General features: G+C 41.2%; 1 protein-coding gene across 3 annotated transcripts in view; it reads left to right on the top strand.

Moving 5' to 3' along the window:
- The window catches only part of CAMKMT (calmodulin-lysine N-methyltransferase), a 361,359-nt gene that overhangs the window by 276,990 nt on the left and 63,133 nt on the right, over positions 1-21,236 (top strand). For all 3 annotated transcript variants that reach the window (XM_075925419.1, XM_006125469.4, XM_006125470.4), the window contains exon 4: positions 18,465-18,525. In XM_075925419.1, the coding sequence (XP_075781534.1) occupies positions 18,465-18,525 (61 nt within the window). The remainder of the gene's footprint in view (positions 1-18,464; positions 18,526-21,236) is intronic.

Here is a 21,236-nt window from a genome sequence, read left to right as displayed (position 1 = left end):
TTTAATTTTTATATATGGTAAAAAATTTCATTGAAGAGAGATTTTAGATGACAGGGCTGTAATTTTAAACCCAATAGAAGAGGTGTAAGCAATTTGAGCTTAGCTGAAGCATAATCTTAGGTTGTCAAGAAGAAACCCATTCTCCCTATGCTAATCAATCAGTATATCAACCGACCAATCATCTCCTCAGCTTAGCATATATCCTAAGGTTTGATATATCTATTAACTGCCCATCATGTAGCTGGTCTCTGGATGATGAGATTCTCCCTATCTTGGCATTTGGAGGCAGACAACTGAGCTATCACAGCCTTGGATAAATACCAAAGTAGAGATTTCAGTTGTGTTCCTGAGAGCAAAGACAATCCAGGAATATAGAACCCTAGTCTCAGAAGAGAATACATGGGATATTATTACATTTTTCAACACTATGTTGCATGTGACAATTGTGTATATTCCATGATTTTTTCCAAAACAAAACAGGAAATTACTCTTTTCTGTCTGAAACTCTGGAGAAATAAAACAAGTGCTGGAATGTTTTGTCAACTACTAATTATAATAGAGATAACACACAAACAAGTGATTGAATAAATAAAAATAAGGATTTCCCCCTATCATTAGTGTACTGACACCTTACTGACAATGGAGAACTGTATGAAAACTGCCACAATAAATTAAATCCTGAAAAAAGAGCGTTCATTTTAGAATATGACACATCTCCCTCTTCCTTTTAAAAACAACAAACTCAAATCTCCTTTAGAGAAATATAATATAGCTATTGCCTGAGCCATCTGCTAATATATGAGCTTGGTATACAAGTTCAAATGTTTCAAGAAATTGCTGAGTGAGAAGATCTGTAGAAATGAGAATTTTTAGGCTTTGCAGTCACTGAAAGTGAGATCATAGCTCAAAGAAGGAATGATCAAAACTACAAATGGAAGCAGATTCCACACAGAAGCTATAAACACCATGGAACTGAACATACATAGTGAATTCCTCATACTTAGACCACATTATTAAAAAGACAGTGGACCAGATTCAACCACAGTATAAACAGGGCAATTCTGATTAAATCAGTGGTGTTATGCCCACTTTCATCAGGACTCAATTTGATCCACTGTCTTCAGGGCCTTCTCTTTGGTAGGCATTCATGATGTTACTTAACCTGTTGTTTTGTCCATCTAATGTTTTTAACTAAAATATTAAAACTAAAATTATTTATATTAATATAAAATCTTGTTATTTATCCTTCACTGAATTAAATTACTACCATTTTATAGGTACTTGTTTTATATGGTGGGTACTGCTAGGTGTTTTATTCCACTAAACAAAAGATTAGGACAAAATGAATTCATGCTGCTAGTGTGTCTGATATATGTAGTCTATTCACAGAAGAGATCGCATAAGTCAATAGAGTACATTGTGACTTTTTCATACACGTTAGCCAAAGTATGTTATTCTTGACTTAGGATACATCAGCCCAATGTAGGTGTTTGTGTGACACCAGATTTTTTCAGGTGAAACCTAGTAGGACTGTGAGATTTGGTACAATTATGTTGCTCTTCTGCATCAGCTTTGAAATGGTAAATAATAATATGGCCAACTGAGTCAAGTGAGTGGTCTGAAACAAATCTGTGAGAAACATTTGTTAATCTTTGAAGCCTCTCTAGAAGCCAAATTCTGCTCCCATTGTCTGCATACTTTCCACCAATGCACTTAAAATAATTCTGGCAGTGATTTCAGAGGGAAGTGTTTGAGGGCAAAATTTGGTCCCCAATGGCATTGTCAGTGTAATACTGCTTTAATGAAGGCTATTTTGTCTCTCAAAAATACATTAACAAATGAATATTTCACATATTGTACTAGATCCTCAGCTCACGTACACTGAGTTACACCAGCTGAAGATTTGGCCCATTGTCTTTAATGCTCTTGAAAAGTGCCAGGTTGAGAGCTACAGAGATTGAACTCTGTTCATTCTCAGAACAGATAACTGCAGTGCAAGCTCCCTCACACTGCCCAACAAATGCAAGTCTTCATGCTTATTTGCCCTTGGCTCTTTGGCAGAACACTGTTAAAAATGCTTTCACTTACTGTATGTGTCAGTGTTACTTTTCTTCTAATTCTTCAAGTCTGGATTCAGATCTCACACAGATCAATGTCAATAAGTGACTCAGAATATTAGGAAGTGATTCACTCCTTTGCAGAGATTCCACTGAGAAACGCGGTACCTCTTAAATCTCATGTTAATGGTATCGTTAATGATGTAATACCATTATGAGTATTATTCCATTTATGTCCTTCCAGAGATCTTATGTAGTCTGGTGAAAATGGTGTGGCTTTTAGTGAATGGCACAACATAGCATCTAGTGCAGATATAATTAGAAGGGAACAAAGAATGTTTAATTATGGGGATCTGAAATTCCACATGGAACACAGGGCACAGCCTCTTCTGCCAGAGCATAAATCCACAAAAACTGTGAAATTCCATTGCACCAGGAGATTGTTATGGAGAAGTTGCCTAAAGAGATGCTATATCCATATGGACACCACGGTTATCTCCAGTAGCAAATAAAGATTGGATGGGACAGGAGCCAAATAAGTAGGTTAATTATCTATGGGTATGTCTACACTACAGCATTATTTCAAAATATCTTATTTTGAAATAGTTATTTTGAAATAACGCATCTACACACAAAATGCATTTCGAAATAGCATTTGGCTATTTTGAAATAGCGCGTCCACACTGAGTGGACTCTGAATCGCATTTAAGGCCACACTGAATCGCATTTAAGGCCAGCCGGAACCAGTTCCGGCAAGGCACTAGGTCAGCACTTGCGGGCTGTGTCTAGACTGGCAAGTTTTTCCGCAAAATCATCTGCTTTTGCGGAAAAATTTGCCAGCTGTCTACACTGGCCGCTTGAATTTCCACAAAAGCACTGACGATCTCATATAAGATTGTCAGTGCTTTTGCGGAAATACTATGCTGCTCCCGTTTGGGCAAAAGTCTTTTTCCAAAAGACTTTTGCGCAAAAGGGCCAGTGTAGACAGCAGAGATTTGTTTTCCGCAAAAAAGCCCCGATCGCAAAAATGGCAATCGGGGCTTTTTTGTGGAAAAGCACATCTAGATTGGCCACGGAGGCTTTTCCGCAAAAAGTGCTTTTGCGGAAAAGCATCCTGCCAATCTAGACGCGCTTTTCCGAAAATGCTTTTAACGGAAAAATTTTCCGTTAAAAGCATTTCCGGAAAATCATGCCAGTGTAGACGTAGCCACTGTGTGGGACTGCTGCCCAAGGCTATCTGAGACCTGTGCTTAAAGGTACCGCCCCCCCCCAAGGGACAGCCGGTTCTCAGGTTTCCCTGCTTGCTTGTCTACCTCGATGAGGTACAGCAAAGCATTTTTGTCTCGGCATGCTCTGGTTGCCCTCACTCGGGACATCACAGCACTCTGCAACCTGGAGCCAGAGCTGTCCCTGGGCAATCTGGTGCTTCTCACGTACGTGTTGCTGTGAGCCTGGCTGCACTTGCTGCAGGCTGCTATCCGGGAGGTCCATCGGGGGCTGTCAGTATCCAGGAGGCCCTGCGGGAGAGCTTCCACCCTGAGGAGCACTAACAATCTCCCTGGTGTGCCCCACTGGGGGGTTGTGCCTCATTCCTCCCTCACGTCCTTCCACTTACCCCTCTCTAACCCCCTTCCTGATGTAAAATAAAATACACATATTTTCATAAATACAAACTCTCTTTATTTAATAAAATGGGGTGGGGAGAGAGAATGAAACTCTGGTGAGACTGGGGAAAGGAGGGACAGGAGAGGGGAGAAGAGAGGATGGGAGAGGGGAGGCGGAAACCCGGGAGGAGGGAGCTGGAAGGGGGAAGCAAGGGGAAGAAGAGGGAGGGGAAGCTCAGGGCTCACAGTTGGGGGTCTCACCGGGCCAACTGTCTCCCAGCACCGTGGGTGCCGGGGCCTCAGCATCCCTGGGGAAATGAGGAGGGGATGGAGGGAGGAGGGGGAGAAGGAGTGGGAGGAGGAGCGTTAGCTGGGGAGACAGCAGGCGCTGGAGCGCCAGGAGGCAGCACGCTCTGCACCATGGTCTGCAGGTGCTTGCAAATGGCACAGCCCTGGGCAAGCTGCTCCCGTTGGAGCTTCAGATCTTCTTGCGGTGCGGTTCAGGGCTCACAGTGCTGTTGTTGGTACCCCTCCACGTCATGGGTGGGCCTGCGGAGCCCTCGGGTATGGGAGCATGTCCTGGGCGGGGTGGTGCGCCTACACGTGCAGCTGGTGCACCTGTGGAGAAACAAGAGAAGTGGTCAGTTATCCCTGGGGATACAGTGGGTGAAGCCCAGCCCCCCCTGCAAGGTGAGGATGACCATTCCCTGCACCATCAGAGCCAATGTGCTTCCACACAGGCCATGTTTGGAATGACCTGCTACCCCCGAGAGTGGGAGCTGTCTTGAGACCACACGCATGCCCCTGTGGTGTATATAGCGTGTGGTGGGGGGAGATGTCCCCTGCCTCTGTGTAGAGTGGCCATGTGGAGGGAAGGCATCCTGCTGTGTCCCACCCCGGAGTCAGGAGAATGTCATACCTTCTCTCACACACGTGTGGCTAACAGGATAAGGCCCCTGTGTGGCAGTCAGCTGGGGCCACATGTCCAGGGGTGGCACGGCACATGCAGTCCCTGGTTTTCATTCCCCCTCCCCGCTGCATAAGGGGAAAGTGATGGCACTCACATGTTGTTGCCTCCCTGGCCTGAAATGACACCGGCGACCGGTCCACTGGGGCAGCTTGGGGGTCCTGGCTCATCTCAGTGGTGATGATGGCCACCTCTGACTCCTGGCTTTCCTTCTCCTCCTCCTTGATGCCCTGGTCAGGGCCCTCTGCTCCAGGGTTGACAACCTCCTGGGGAGCACGGACCATCCTGCCCCCCAGGATGCAGTCCAGGGCATCAAAATAGGGGCAGGTGTGTGGGTCTGCCCCTGGTTGGGAGCTGCCCCCTGTGGCCCTGGCATAGGCCTGCCACAACTCTTTGATTTTCATGCACACCTGCTCCTCGGTGCGCATGTGGCCTTTGGTGGCCAGGCTGTCATCCATCCGCCTGTAGATGGCTGCGTTCCTGCATCTACTGCCGAGATCATGGACATTGGAGGCCTCCCCCCAAACCTCAATCAGGTCCATGATTTCCGCACTAGACCAGGAAGGCACCCGCCTTTTGTGGCTCTTGGCAGGCTCCTGGGAGCTGGGGGACTGGTCCTGGGGAGTGGTGGAGGGCTGATTGGCTTCTGGTGGCTTGCTGACTCATGTTGTGGGGCCACCGGGTCTGGGGCAGCAACTGCTGGCTCTGGTCTGACAGGCCTGGAACTGGCATAGTCACTGTTGCCAGACTCTACCCCTTTAAGGGCTCCAGGGAGGGGGCGGGGAGAGAGGAGTTTTCCTGGTTGTGCCCAAAGTGGCCACCAGGGCACCCTGGGAAGGGCTGGAGGCCCCCTATTTCAAAATAAATGTCTACACAGCGCTTATTTCGATTTAGCTATTTCAAATTTGGCGTTATTCCTCGTGGAATGAGGTTTACCACATTCGAAATAAGCGCTCTGTTATTTCGAATTAATTTCAAAATAGCAGTTTGGCTGTGAAGATGCTAGGAAAGTTATTTCAAAATAACGGCTGCTATTTCGAAATAACTGTGCTGTGTAGACATTCCCTATGTTAGTTATCTAACCACTGGCTGATAAACCCTGCAATGGGAAAGCATAGTGAAACACAGAGGTCACTAGAGTGCAGGGACTGTGGTATTTGTGTAGATTAATAAAAACAGACATTAGAAGCATTCATCTCAAATTGGGGGTGCTTCTTCAAAAACTTAGAAGTAATAAAAAAGCTACATGCACACAACCAATCTCCTATCAAACTATAACACTTTCACTGTCGTAAATATAATAATCCCTCAAACTTTACCATCCCAAACTAATAAACAACCCCATCATTTCCAAATGCCAAGAAAAAATTAATAGTATTAGTAATCAAGGTTTGGTTCTGTGATGGTTCTACAGGTTGTGATGATTTTCTTACCCTCTGCTAATGTAACCTACCAATGCCAAACCAGTCTTCTTATATACATTGATAGCACCTATATATAGCAAAATAACAGTATTGGCATTGACTAGGAATGGTTACAAGCCTACAACTGAGATAAATATGATTATACCCATACGATATTGTGAATGCAGGAAGTGCTATTAGAAAATCCTCTATTGTTTATATAATGTTATGTATGTGAAGAAAATACATATGCATGTACTCAGAATTCATGACTACATGTTTAAATGGAAATGCTATCAGTTCAGCTATCATCGAATAATTTCTCTTTACACTTTTCAAAATGAGTGCTCATTTAAATCAGATATTATGAAAACCCAATGGCTAATCCTAAATTCAGGTATACTACTACTCTATCTAGGCAGATTGCTACTTGATCATACTAAGATGTTCCCTTATCCATTATTGGATCTGAAAAAAAGGAGGATTAGGAATTATCTGACTTCTCAGTTAATGTGCAAATCATCTAAAAGCTCAGCTTAGGAAGGTCTTAGAATGCTATAGAGCACTAAAATAATAATGTCTTAGAATTTTTAAAAGCTTAAATATACAGTATCATATTTTAAAGAGTTTTGGGAAAATAGAGTTTTGTGGTTTATATACAAGGTAACCTTTTATTATCTTGGTGTGTTTTTATAACTGTATAGGAAAACCTTGTAATTTGTATTTTTAATTATAATTTTCTACTGCAATTAAAAGTTATCACTTGGGACAAACTCACTTTCTAAAATATATTACTTTCAATTGTGCAATGCAAACTAAAATGTTTGCAGGTTTTAGTTTTCCATAATATTCGTATTAGGAAATTTCCTTTACTTTTATAGAAGTTGAAAAAATTACACTGAAAAGGTTGAAAATTTTCCCTTCTCCCACATATTCTGAAGAGAGGAGAGTAAATATGAACCACAAGACGCTCTTAAAGTTCAATCTTTGCATTTTTAGGCTAGCACTGCAGTTTGCTTTTGCAACATTCGTTTTATCATTTCCATCATTCAGTTATGTATACTTGCCTTTCAAAATCCATAAAAAGTATTTAGAAAGAAAAGATAAATTGTTAGTATTTCAAAACCCTATTATAATAAATTTTCAAATATGTCAAACACATCTTTGTTAAAATTAAACCAAGGATTGGTTTTGAGCGAATAGCCCTATATCCTTACAGATGCTGTGGATGGATGCATCTAAGCTGCTTATTATATTGATGGGTTTTGCTGCTTTGCAGCAAATGAAAACAGGCAGCTGCTTCCTCCATCAAAGCAAAAAGCAGCCTGAGTTTTTATTAAACGAGTGTTCATTTCTTCTATTGCCAAAATTCTTACACAAAACAAAAGAGCAGTTTTAGCATATTATTGCTTAACTAGACATGAACAACTGACAGCAAGTGATAAGCCTGTCTGCTTTTCACAACTGGTAATCATTTTTGGAATAGATGTTTTAATATAGTTGAATATAAAATTTTGTAATTTACATCTACAATGGTACATAAATTTATAGATCCAGTTTGTTGCAGGAGAGTGAAGGCTATAATCACAAAAGACTTGTTCCAGTGTTGTTTAATTTTTAATGACTATTTGAAAACTGTGTAAAGAAAACTAAATCAAATTCATTCACTTGAAAAAAGGTGTTTAAGACAATCATACAAGTAGGTTTGAACAGTTTAATGATTTAGTGTATAACTGTACATTTATAGCTTTTTACTTGTTACTCTTAAGTTTGTGCTATAAAAGAAATTTGCAGATTGCAGACCATCATGTTTCCTTCCTAGTCATGAATAATAATGAGGATGAAAGTGAGAGATATAGCGCTGAGGTGATTTTTCCCAGGCTGAAGATCTCAGCCAGTGCTTATACATATTTTTCAATGATCTGAATACCATAAATTCCATTTTAGACCAAGAGAAAGACCAGGGTTTGTATAAAACATATGTGGAGAGGAAAAAGTGGAGAGATGTGTTCCTTTTTTTTAGCCTCAATTTCTCTGTTCCTGCTGTGGGAAGGGGAATCTGTCCTTCTGGTACAGACACAAATTGCTCCTCTTCATAGGACATAAAACAGGCGGTAAGTGAGAGTGGACATACATGTAGAAAAGTTCAGGTGCAAGCTGACACTGGTAAATACTATTGAGCACATTTGTTAATCCACATGCAGTATATTTATCACTCAACCCATTTAACAAACATACTTAGTCTAAAACTTTCAAAACATTTAATTTTAGTCACCTGGAATCAGATTTTCAAAAGGGATCATCCCCTCCCTTCCTCCATAGCTACTTTTTTGAAATCTTGCCCCAGTTTTGAGTCCTTGTGAAACTTTCCCTCCTACCTATTATATTTAAACACTTCAGTAAAAATGACCTCTCTTTCCTAGATGCCAAGCACTCATAGCTCTCACTTCCACTGTAGTCTAGATATAGATGTAAGTGTATGAATCTAGGCCCTCAGTTTGAAAATTGTGATTGAAAAATTGTAAACATTGACAAAACAGCAACAGATGTTTAATCTTTCCCTTCTCTATATTCTTGTCCAATTCATTTTACTATGCTGATCAATCTCTTGTATTTGGTCTATTATAAAGGGATTTTTGTATGATAAATTTTCTCTGAATCAAAATTTCATGATGCCTGAAAACTATTCATACCATTAGTAACTTGCTACATGGATTTGTCCTTTTTCAGATACAGACCACTTTAACTGGGTATCTTGATATCATGGATTAATCTGTTAACCTTGCATTTACACTCCATGATATAAGACCTACTTAGTGAAAATTAAGTACATTGGTCCTATCTTTCATGTCAGTGCAAATTTTTGGTGATGTAACAAAATTAGAGAAGAGCTCAAGATGTGATATTTGGGCTATGTTCAGATCTTGGAGGATTTTTGGACCTACCTTCATGCAAACTATCAGACATAGTCAATTGTAAGTGATAGTAATCTTTCCTTCAAGAAAGGTCCAAAATAGGAATTATTAGGTGTGTTTCTTGTCAGAAGTTAGGTGTATTGACAGAACTGTGTGGGGAAACCTGATCACTGTCTGTACACTTTGTATTAGCTGTAGCCATGCTATTCATTCCCCACTTTAATACTTTTTTTTTCATTTGTAAGTGAATTTAGTGCTCAGTAAACAGGGACTGATAGCATTGGCTAAGGCCAGGCATAGGGCTAACAGACATTCTGCAATTTTCCCCATACAGCTCTGCCATTATATCTCAATCTTGACCTGCACTATCAGTTCTTCTCCAGTCCTAGATCTATCTTAAGCATACTATACACAGTCTCTCATGCTAAATTGTGTGGTGGTGATGCACACAAAAGGAGATTGGAATGAGATCATCACACTCATTTTCCCTTGTGACCTATTTTAAACTAGGATATGAATGAATGTAAGACAGGGTCTCTGGAGTTGAAAGCAAAAAGTTAAACTTTTCATACCATAAAAGTACAATTGTAAATATGTTACAATAAGAGTAAAAAGACATGATTGTAAATTACTTGCAAAATACATATACTGGTAAGCAGACTTGGTTTTTCTGCATTTCTCTGCAGTTGAGGATAAAATGTACCTTATGGGGTGCTATAAACAGTGCATCTTCTTCCTTTTTGTGAATTTGGTGTGCTTGAAAGGCTTTGGATTGATAGCCCTGGAAACTGAAACCTTTTATGTACAGAACACAGTACAGACAGTAGTAAAGTTTCCCCTCATTGCCCCAGCAATATGCCTCAACTCTTAGCTCTCGGGGTGAAAGAGTACTGGTAGTTAATTCTCTGTGGTTCAACTCAGTGCTTGATGCCTCAACTGAGATTACCAATGCAGTTGCCAGTTAGTACCGATATTGTTACAGTTACCTGTCCACTATGGACTGGACTGAGGTTGCCAAACTCATTTCACACAGAGCACAGAACAGACAACATCCAAATTAAAGTATGTAAGGGTATGGCTACACATCAAAATTATTTCAAAATAACAGCTGTTATTTTGAAATAACTCTCCTAGGCTATGTCTAGACTGCAAGCCTCTTTCGAAAGAGGCTCTTTCGAAAGATACTTTCGAAAGAGCCTCTTTCGAAAGAGAGCGTCTAGACTGCACGTTGAACTTTCGAAAAAGCGGCTTGCTTTTTCGAAAGAAAGCATCCAGTGAGTCTGGATGCTCTCTTTCAAAGAAGCCCTATTTACATTGAAGAACGCCTTCTTTCGAAAGAGGAACTTTCGAAAGAAGGCGTTCTTCCTCGTGAAATGAGGTTTACCGCCATCGAAAGAAAAGCCGCGTTCTTTCGATTTAATTTCGAAAGAACGCGGCTGCAGTCTAGACGCAGGTGAGGTTTTTTCGAAAAAAGGCTACTTTTTTCGAAAAAACACCTGAGTCTGGACACAGCCCTAGTGTCTACGCAAGCTAACCGCTATTTTGAAATTAAATTGAAATAGCGGAGGGCTTATTTCAAAATTATTAAACCTCATTCCACGAGGAATAACACCAATTTCGAAATTGCTATTTTGAAATAAGTGCTGTGTAGACACTTATTTCAAAATAGGGGGCCTCCAGCCCTTCCCAGGGTGCCCTGGTGGCCACTCTGGCCTCAACCAAGAACACTCCTCCACTCTCCAGAGCCCTTAAAGAGGTAGACTCTGGCCACAGTGTTTGTGCCAGCTGCAAGCCTGCCAGCCCAGAGCCAGTGGCCCCAAAACATGAGCCAGCAAGCTGCTGGCAGCCAGCCCTCCACCGCACTCCAGTAGCAGTCCCTCAGCTCCCAGGAGCCTGCCAGGGATTGGAGAAAGAGGGCGCCTTCCTGATCCAGGGTGGAGATCATGGACCTTATTCAGGTTTGGGGGGATGCCCTCAATGTCCATGATCTCTACACTAGATGGGGAAACGTGGCCGTCTATGGCAGGATAGTTGCCAGCCTGGCCACCAAAGGCCACATGTGAACCCAGGAGCAGGTTCACATGAAAATCAAGTTGGTCCGGCGAGACCCCCAGCCTTGAGCTTCCCCTCCCCCTTCTTCCCATTGCTTCCCCATTCCAGCTCCCTCCTCCCAGGTTTCCCCCTCCCCTCTCCCACCCTCTCTCCTCTCTTCTCCTGCCTCCTTTCCCCAGTCTCACCAGAGTTTCATTCCCCCTCTTCCCCACAGTTTTGTTAAATAAAGAGATTTTGTGTTCATGAAAATACATGTATTTTATCTGACATCAGGAAGGGGGTTAGGGAGGGGTAAGTGGAAGGACATGAGGGAGGAATGAGGCACAAGCCCCTAGTGAGGCAGACCAGGGAGGCTTTTAGTGCTCCTCAGGGTGGAAACTTTTCCGCAGGGCCTCCTTGATACTGACAGCCCCCCGATGAACCTCCTGGATGGCAGCCTGCAGCAAGTGCAGCCAGGCTTGCAGCAACGCATCCACGAGAAGCACCAGAGTGCCCAAGGGCGGCTCTGGCTCCATGTTGCAGAGTGCTGTGGTGTCTCGAGTTAGGGTAACCAGAGTATGCCGAGACAAAATGCTTTTCTGTCCCTCATCGAAGTAGGCAAGCAAGCAGGGAAACCTGAGAACTGGCTGTCGCGCGGGGGGAGGGGAGCCTTTAAGCAGAGGCCACACAAAGTAATTCCTGACCTGATGCCTTGCCAGACCTGGTTCCAGCCAGCCTTAAATGCTATTCAGCATCCACTCATTGTGGATGCGCTATTTCGAAATAGCCAAATACTATTTCGAAATGCATTTTGTGTGTAGATGTGTTATTTCGTAATATCTTATCAAAATAACTATTTAGAATAAGATATTTCGTAATAATGCTGTAGTGTAGACGTACCCTAACACTAATCTTTAAAACAGGCTTTGTTTGGGGAAAAATAATGGGAGCCTTAAAAATTTAAAAATGTTTCCATTAAGGTTGTTTCCTTAGCTCAAGAAAAGTAATTTGAAATGTAAGGGTAGGGGGCAGTAAACAGTCAGATAACTTAGAAAAAAAGGCGACGCTTCATTATGCAAGTGTAACATTGGGTCCATTTCTTTGCACAGGAGGACTTAGTTTGAGGAAAGCTGACCTTACTCAACTTCACAACTGTCATGTTCCTGAGTCTGAACAGGAGGGCTATGTCTACATTGGCCCCTTCTCCGGAAGAGGCATGTTAATTTCCAACTTCAGAATAGGGAAATCCGCGGGGGATTTAAATATCCCCTGCGGGATTTAAATAAACATGGCCGCCGCTTTTTTTCTGGCTTGGGGAAAGCCGGAAAAAAGCGTCTAGACTGGCGCGATCCTCCGGAATAAAGCCCTTTTCCGGAGGATCTCTTATTCCTGCTTCAAAGATTCCTACTTGTCATAGATTTATTGTGTGACCTCCTTCAGCAAGTCACCTAATCTCTGTGCTTCAATTCTCCATCTGTAAAACGGGTTAATGACTAGGGGATTCTTGCAAATCTATGTCTAGTAATGTTGGTGAGATGCTCTCTTAAGACGATATGGCAATGAGTGCAAGGGAAATGTGCATAAAAAATAAAGATCATATTCTTCACTGCCCCGCCCATCTAGTAGTTGAAGTGCTCACATACAAATACAATCCTCATGAGCACTGTGTAGCTAGTTAGAGTCAGTAGTTCTAGCAGTATTGTGTGACTCTTTCGTTAATTACCACAAAAGAATCAGTGTGGGGTAGAGCAATGAACCACTGCACCAACAGCAAAAGAATGTTGCAGTGTGCATAAAGGCAGCCCAGTAGCTGAATTTCTAGGAATTCTTGAGGTTTTCTGCCTGGCTGAGGCACAGTCCCTCTCTCAAATTTCATGGAGGACTGTACATTACAAAGGCACAAGCACATCCCAACATATAGGTGAGCTGTGAAGTTCAATAAAGCTATTGCTATTTTTCCGGCTTAACAGTTCTAAGGTGAAGAGGTGCAGTTGTTCTCATACATGCAAAGGTATAAGAGTGTAAACAAGCATTTGCATGTGTACATGCAGAAGTAATTGCACATCCAAATAGGTGCACATCCAAATTTATGCATGAAAAATCAGAGGACTCTTTTTTGTTAATGGTACCCACAAGTCTTTAAAATGTTTTGGCATAAAACAAAACCCATATGCACATATATGTTCACATTTGTAATAAGTAATACATTTAATATTTATTAATATTAGCAATAATACTTTTGTCTATGAAGAATTAATGCGAGGTGCTAACTGCTGGCAATTATGACATTGTATTATACCAAACCTGAGCACTTGTTTTGTTGTATATCAGAAACTAAACTATTCCATAGTTTGACTATGTTAAAAATGCAGGTTGCAGTGTTGAAAAATGTAGGCTAGAATGAAGGAGGTAGAAGGCAGGGTGTAAACTCCTCCACCTGGATCTTTAAGCTTATCCCTGTTCTGATAGCAAAGAGGCTTACCTACCTGTTCCTACCAAGAAAAGCTTTTCCTTTTACTAAAATTAACAAAGATATTCTTGCTGCTGGCTTGATGGCTTAGTTGGTAGTACAGTGTGCTTCCAAACTTGAGACCTGGGTTTGTGAGAGACCTTTTGACTCCTGCTTCTGTAGCTGGCGGCATCTTAAATCATTATGGAAGTGATATTTTCAGTCCTAAGGGGGAGGAGAAAGGTGCAGTGTGTGTTGCTAGCAGCTGGTTATAGAGTGGCACTGTTGTTTCAGAAGATGACGTTTCCTTTCTCCCAGTGATGGGGTAAGTGGTGTACAAGCAGCTGCTGCCAAGAAGAAGTGGGTATTAACACTGTGTGGTGGCAGGGTGAAGGAACTGATGTTCAATAGTAAAAGATTTGGTGAATACTTTGACTTCACCCAGGCTGCCCTTTCAATCAAAGCCACATCAAAGTAAGAAGCATTTGATTTTGGACAATAGGCGACAAGCTCAGACACTCAGGGCCATCTGCAACAAAACCATGTATTTTTAAGAGTCAGTTAGATTCAAGGTTTGCTACAAACATTTTTTAAATGTGGATTGGAAGGTATTAGAAATGGTTCTGAATTAACCATTTCTTCACTAAACAACAGAAACCGCTGTTGTTGCTTGAGTACACACCTATCAGCTGGAATGGAAACTGAAGCATTCTATTGTAAAATCTGTCATTTTCACGTATTTTGATGCTAAAAAAAGACAGAGAAAATCTGCTAGCATCCTTAGTGTATGTATTACTGAGGAATGAGTATTTGTGTATGACTATGTGATTATAATCCTGGTGTATCTTAGAAAATAGAAGACTGCCAAAGACCATTTAAATCTAAACCACAAATAAATGTACAAATAATTATATTCTTTCAGTGCTCTGGTTAGGTATGTGAACCAACACTAATTAAAATAATACATATTATAGATCTGATTTTTTTAAATTCAGAAATGGCTTACGAACTATGGGTCAAACCCTAAAATCCTTGCTAGGTATTTATTTATTCCTCATACTGGCAAATTATCCACATACATAGTAAATGTTACACTCAATTTATCAGTCTGGGTTGTGTGATGAGGACTAGAGGGAGTATGAATTGCAGAGCACACCAAAGAGTTGTGCATTAACTGCCCAGTATGAATGCTGCAGACATGAACCTAGTTCATGTTAAGGTTGTTCTCTTTTAAGAGGATTACATTCATGAGAGCTAGATACCTGGCCATTCATATCAGCAGTGTACACACAGGGCAATTAGGGTACAACTCTTTGGTGTGTTTTGTAATTCACACCCCACAGTCCACACTGTGGTACTGTGTAGACAAACCTGAGTTTATCCTGCCGGTATCTGAATCTGTTTTAACATATTATGTATCCCTGCTTCCTGTGGATGGAATATCAAACTTATTTGGATATGTACGTGATTCTGTTTCTCTATTGACTGCAGCCCATCAAGGATCTGAACCTCAATGATAATATAGCTAATGGGGAGGCATAGCTAAGAAACACTGTATATTGTTGTATATCTTGTAGATTTGTCATTGTGGGTTTATGTCCAATCTTTGTTATCTATTGACATGTTAATCTGCAAAGGGCATGGACTGTGCTTTCCTTTGTATCCTATCAGTTACTGAGCCCATTGTTGGTCGTAATAAATAATAAATAATCTATGTTGTGGGAGCCTTGGTTTTTTATTAGAAGGGTCTGAGTTCAATTGCTATTAATAACCAAAAGTGTATAAACACTGCAAAATTGTGACAATGTTAAAGTCCACATAGCTATGCAATCATTACAATTGGCATCCAATAGTTGGTTCTGAAATCTTCATTCTCCAGTATCTGAGGTGTACTGCTTTGCCTGGTCTGGGTGTATCTAAAGTATTGGCTAATAAAAATGTGTATCACTGCACTCTGGTGATTGGATCTCGCCCACTGGGGACACATAAGTTCTATTACTACAGCAAGTAATGAAATGTGTGGAATATGATGACCCTATTGCATGATGGGAACGTAGGCTAGTGAGTGGGCTGCATGAGTGGCCCTCCTTCATCAAAGTGGGCCGCAAGCTTGTGGTAAACAAAATGGTCTTTTGGGTAGTTTTGCTAAATGCGGTGTGTTGATAAAACCACAGCAGCACTTTGATTGGATGCAGAGGGAGCACACGGCTCTCACAGTCAGTGTCGTATGCAATCACTTCACATGTTTTTTCTTTACATGTGTCGAAGCAAAAACACGCTCCTCTGTGTTTAGGCAGCTAACAAACAGCTTTATTAATTAATAAAGCACAGCATGAGCCAAACGTGGTCACAGCAGAGCCAGACCCAGTAAGGCTGCTAATACAATCAATCCTAGTATTTTTATACCCTTAGCCAAACAGTCTGACGTCAGGGCATTCAAATACAGAAATCCTTAATTAAATTTGGAAAAACCAAACCTTATTAACAAGATGGCGGACAGGTGCGAGGAAGTACATCTCCTGTCCCAACCAGCCCAATTAACACATACCAATAGCCCATCCTGTAGGCCTTTTCTCACGGGGTGACAGAAAGTTCACTCTGGTTTACGTGCTTGAGAGAAAAGCTGAAATGGTTTCTGATATACAAGATGGCTTCTAGCTAAACATGAAAATGGTTTCTACATCTTCTACAACTGTGTATCACTTTAAAGAAGTGATACACGCCAGTAGGACAAAAACTGCACGGACAGAAACCCTGGGCACGGGAAATGTGAAGGAAATATTTTGTGGGCCACACTTGGAACCCTAATGGACCATATGTAGCCCATGAGCAGCAATTTGCCCACCACTGCCCTATAGCGTGTGCAGCCATATAACTATTACCATATGGTAACCGCTGGTTATTTCGAACTATGAAGACATTTGCCATGGACAATTATTGGGATTTTGTAATGGCGATATTACTCACGGTGTTTCCTTCTACAGGTCATTTTCTAGTTTCAGGGAATTTTGAAATGAGAAAATAGAAGTTTTTGCACTATTGAAGAAATCACTAATTGCTATTTGTTGAATAATCTTAATACTGGTTCTTAGAGTTGATTGGGTATTTGTTGAGAGTGAAAGCCTTTTGTGGAAGTCCTATCCAGAAATAGAAACTCTGGGTTTTTCTACCTTTCTAACATTTTAATTTCAGGTTGCCTGTTTTTCAGTGTGACCCCACTTCTTTGCTTATGGGAGCTCTGAATTATAGACTTCCATTAGAGACCTCTGAGATTGCAGTTACTTTTACTGGTCTGTGGAACTGCACAAAAGTTAGTCATAAACATCCTCTTCCCATTTGCCTCTGTACAGGCATGTCTACACTAGGACATTATTTCAAAATAACTTATTTTGAAATAGTAAGTCCTGAAATAACTATTTTGAAATAACTTGTCCACACTAGAGGGAAGTCTCCAAATTAATCCGAGGCAGGCTTCTTTAATGTGGATGTGCTAGCTCAACTTAGAGTTGCAGGAAGCACTGGGGAATAATTACTTTGAATGACTCTGGTGAGTAGTTATTTCGAAATAGCAGCAGTGGAGTGTCCACATTACTGCTATTTCAAAATAACCTATTTGAAATAAACGTTATTCCTTGTGGAAGCAGGAGTTTTTATTTTGAAATAACTAGTCCCTTATTTTGAAATAATTGGCTTGGTAGTGTGGAAGCTTCGCTTGTTATTTCAAAAAAAGGGGAGTTATTTCAAAATAGTCATTTCAAGCTGTAGACCACAGCTACAAAATAAGCATATATGATCTATGACATTCTCAGTTCTAAACAGGAACAAGGGTCCTGAAGCCAGGTCACTCTCATGGAAAGTTATTGTGCTATGACTTTGAGCTAGTGGGCCAGCCCATGCCTTGACTAATGAATTGATAGACAGGAGTGTTTTTTCACTGCCAACAATAATGGAGGAAAAAATGCACAAAAATAATTTAGCCACAGAGTCACGACATGTTTCATAACTGAATATAATTCAGATGAAAGTTATTCTGTAATCTGTTTTAGATATATAAACAGGGAAGTAGTGAATGATTTTACTTCCGTATATGGCTTAGGTAAGACTAGTACTGAAATATTGCATCCACTTGTGCTGCCCATGCCTTAAAAGAGAAATTGAAAAATGGAGAAGGTACAGAAAAGAGGCAAAACATGATTCAAGGACTGGATAAAAATGTTTTACAGTGAGAGACTTAAAGAGCTCAATTTGTTTAGCTTATGCAAAAGAAGATTGAAAGGTGACTTGAGAACAGTGTATAAGTGCCTTCCTGGGGAGGAAGTACATAGTGCTAAAGGGCTCTTTAATCTAATGCAGAAAGGCATAACAAGAAACAGTGACTGGAATCTGAAGTCAGACAAACTCAGATTAGAAATTAGGTATACCCTTTAAATAGTGAGAATGATTAGTTATTGGAGTAGACTAACAGGGAAATGGTGGATTCTTCATCTTTTGATGTCTTCAGATCAAGTTGGGATGCCTTTCTAGAAGATACACTTTAGTCAAACAAGTTATTGGTTCCATACAGGGGGAACTGAATGAAATCAAATGGCCTGTGATATATAGGAGCTCAGACTAGATGATTTTATGGTTCCTTCTGGCCTTAAACTCTATCAGTCTATGAATTTGTTGTCTACCAATAGTTACTATGGCTGAAAATGTCAAATATATGGTATAAAAGTGACGTTTCTTAGAATCTGATTATATTTAACTTTTATAATCTTGATGCTGGTGCCTAAGTTTTTAACAAGTAGATAGCTGTGGAGTAGCCTTGCCAAAGTCCATATCACATCTTTTGCTGGCTATCTTTGAAGAATTGCTGTTGTAAATCTTGGTCTCTTTTTCATTCTCTGATAGTGTGCCATATTTTAAAAATACAATAAAATAAATTTAGTAAAAGATCAGTTTGGTATTGATCGAAAAACAGTTGTTAAATATTAATGACTCCTTTCAGAAGAAAAAATATCTATTCTAAAAAAGCAAATATCTTTCTGTTTTACAGGTATCTGGCCTTCTGAAGAGGTGCTAGCTTACTACTGCCTCAAGCATAATCAAATGTTCAGGTACACACAACTGAATATGAAAGATGTTTTCCAATACATTAGTTTTATTGTATCTGCATGGGAAAGATTGCTATGAATTAAATCTTCAGATTAAATTTATAAAGTTCAAGGTGAAAGCATGTGGCTCTTAACAAAGAATTTTGAGCTGCCTTTGGGTACTAATATTGCACAGCAAGCTTTTTGCTATATGTCAAAGACTTTTGATTTCCACTCAAGGCATTTTATTCCACTTTGATTTTTAGGAAACAAAAGTAAAGCTCCGATCGATCATTACTGATTGTGAAGGTCAGGAAAAATAAAAGACACTCTTTAAACCAATTCCTGTGGGGAAAGCAAGCAAAGTATTATCTGATCAAGTACATGCATATTCATATTATATAGTGATATATCCCATTTTTGTGTCATTCTGCATTTTTAAGTATTTAATTTTACCCATATTTATGTAACTTGCCTCTCAAACACTCACTAGATATACTTGCCGTAATAAAAATAGATAGCCCTAAATTCTTTCCCATCTTCTTGGGATATAGCAGGCCCTGTTTGCAGTGGAATCCCACAGCTCTATGTACAAGAATAATGATGTAGGTGGAGTCCATCATTATAATGAATGCTAGTGGAAATGGGGTAAGTTTAGAAATTAAAATAAAAAAAGAACAAGTTAAAAATTACTTAGACAAGTTAGATGTCTTCAAGTCACCAGAGCCTGATGAAATGCATCCTAGAATATTCAAGTCATGGAAGTCAGGAGAGAAGCCAGATGACTGGAAAAGGGCAAATATAGTGCCCATCTATAAAAAGAGAAATAAGAACAACCCAGGAAACTACAGACGAGTCAGTTTAACTTCTGTGCCAGGGAAGATAATGGAGCAAGTAATTAAGGAATTCATCTGCAAACAACTGGCAGATAATAAGGTGATAAGTAACAGACAGCATGGATTTGTAAAGAACAAATCATGTCAAACCAATCTGATAGCTTTCTTTGATAGGATAACCAGTCTTGTGGATAAGGGAGAAGAAATGGACATAGTATAGCTAGACTTTAGTAAAGCATTTGATACGGTCTCTCATGACCTTCTTATCAATAAACTAGGGAAATACAACCTAGATAGGGCTAGTGTAAGGTGGGTGCATAACTGGCTGGATAACCATTCTCTGAGATAGTTCACAATCATGCTGGAAGGTCATAACAAGTGGAAATACAATTATTAAGTTGCAAATGATACCAAACTGGGAGGAATTGCAAGTGCTTTGGAGGTTAGGCTCATAACTCAAAATGATCTGGACAAACTAAAGAAATGGTCTCTGAGGTAAATGGGCTGAAGTTTTTAAAGGATAAATGCAAAGTACTCCATTTAGAAAGGAACAATCCATTTCATACATAGTGAATTGGAAGTGATTGTCCAGGAAGGAGTTCTGCAGAAAGGGATCTGGGGGTCATAGTTGACCACAAGCTAAATGTGAGTCAACAGTATGACACTTGGAAAAAAAGCAAACATAATTCTGGGCTGCAATAACAAGAGTGTTGTGAGCAAGATATTAGAAGTCATTCTTCTGCTCTACTCTGCACTGATTAGGCCTCACTCTGTTGGAGTATTGTGTCTAGTTCTGGGCACCACATTTCAAGAAAGACGTGGAAAAATTGGAGAACGTCCAGAGAAGAGCAACAAAAATTATTAAAGGCCTATGTAGGGGGTGTTTACCCCCTTAGCGTTGGGACTGCCTCAGCAGTTACTGTCCCCATGCATTGGCCCCTCCATCAGGTGTCTATGGCTCTCTACGAGGGTCTCTACAGCCCCTGAGGCCCAACTTCAAAAGTATGTGTCCCTCTATTAGGTCATATATGGCACTTGAGGCCGGACTCCAAAGTACACGTTCCTCTATTAGGGCATATTCAGCGCTGGAGGCCTAATTGCCGGGAAGCCTTTCCTGGCCAGGGGGTGATTAGTCCAGGGAAGGAAAAAGGGTGGTAGAGGGACCCGGACCCCCCCCCCCCACCAGGTCCCAGCCCACGGCCCTATAGGCAGAGACAATCGGTCTTGCCTGCTCGGTGAGGATTCTTGCCACTACACATCGAGCCCCTTGGTTAGTCCTTTGCCCTGGGCTGCTTCCTACCACGCCCTGGTGCCCCTGTGGTCTACTTGCCTCCAGGGCCAGTCCTTGGCTGAGGCTGGCGCTGGGGTTGTGGGCGCTTTTCCCCCAGGCAGTAGTGACTGTTGGCGTTGATCCTGGGTCGGCTGTGGGCTGCGGCTCTGGCTGTGGTGGTGGCTGTGGCTGCTGGCCCCGCTGCAACTGTGAGGGCAGCATCAGCTGTTGCAGAAATACTGAAGTAGGTGCGGACGGACCTCCTCTTTCCCCCACTGCCTCCCCTAACTCCAGGGCTCCCTCCGCTTTTATGCTGTTTCCGCTGGGAGCATGCCCAGCAGGACTGGATTGGCAGGGCCTTCTCAGCCAGCTGGGCCTGGGCTACTCTCTGCCATCCAGTGTGGGGCCTCTCTGCCCCATTACAGCCTAGAAAACATGAACTATGAGAGAAGACGGAAAGAATTGGGCTTGTTTAGTTTAGAAAAGAGAAGACTGAGGGGAACATGGTAGCAGTTTTAAAGTATCTAAAAGGTTGTTTCAAGAAGGAGGGAGAAAAATTGTTCTCCTTGGACTCTGATGATAGGACAAGGAGCAATGGGCTTAAATTGCAGCAAGGGAGGTTTAGGAAA

This window comes from Pelodiscus sinensis, chromosome 3, assembly GCF_049634645.1.
Source record: "Pelodiscus sinensis isolate JC-2024 chromosome 3, ASM4963464v1, whole genome shotgun sequence".
Lineage (NCBI taxonomy): Eukaryota > Metazoa > Chordata > Testudines > Trionychidae > Pelodiscus > Pelodiscus sinensis.
This window is presented reverse-complemented; position numbering and strand designations above follow the sequence as displayed.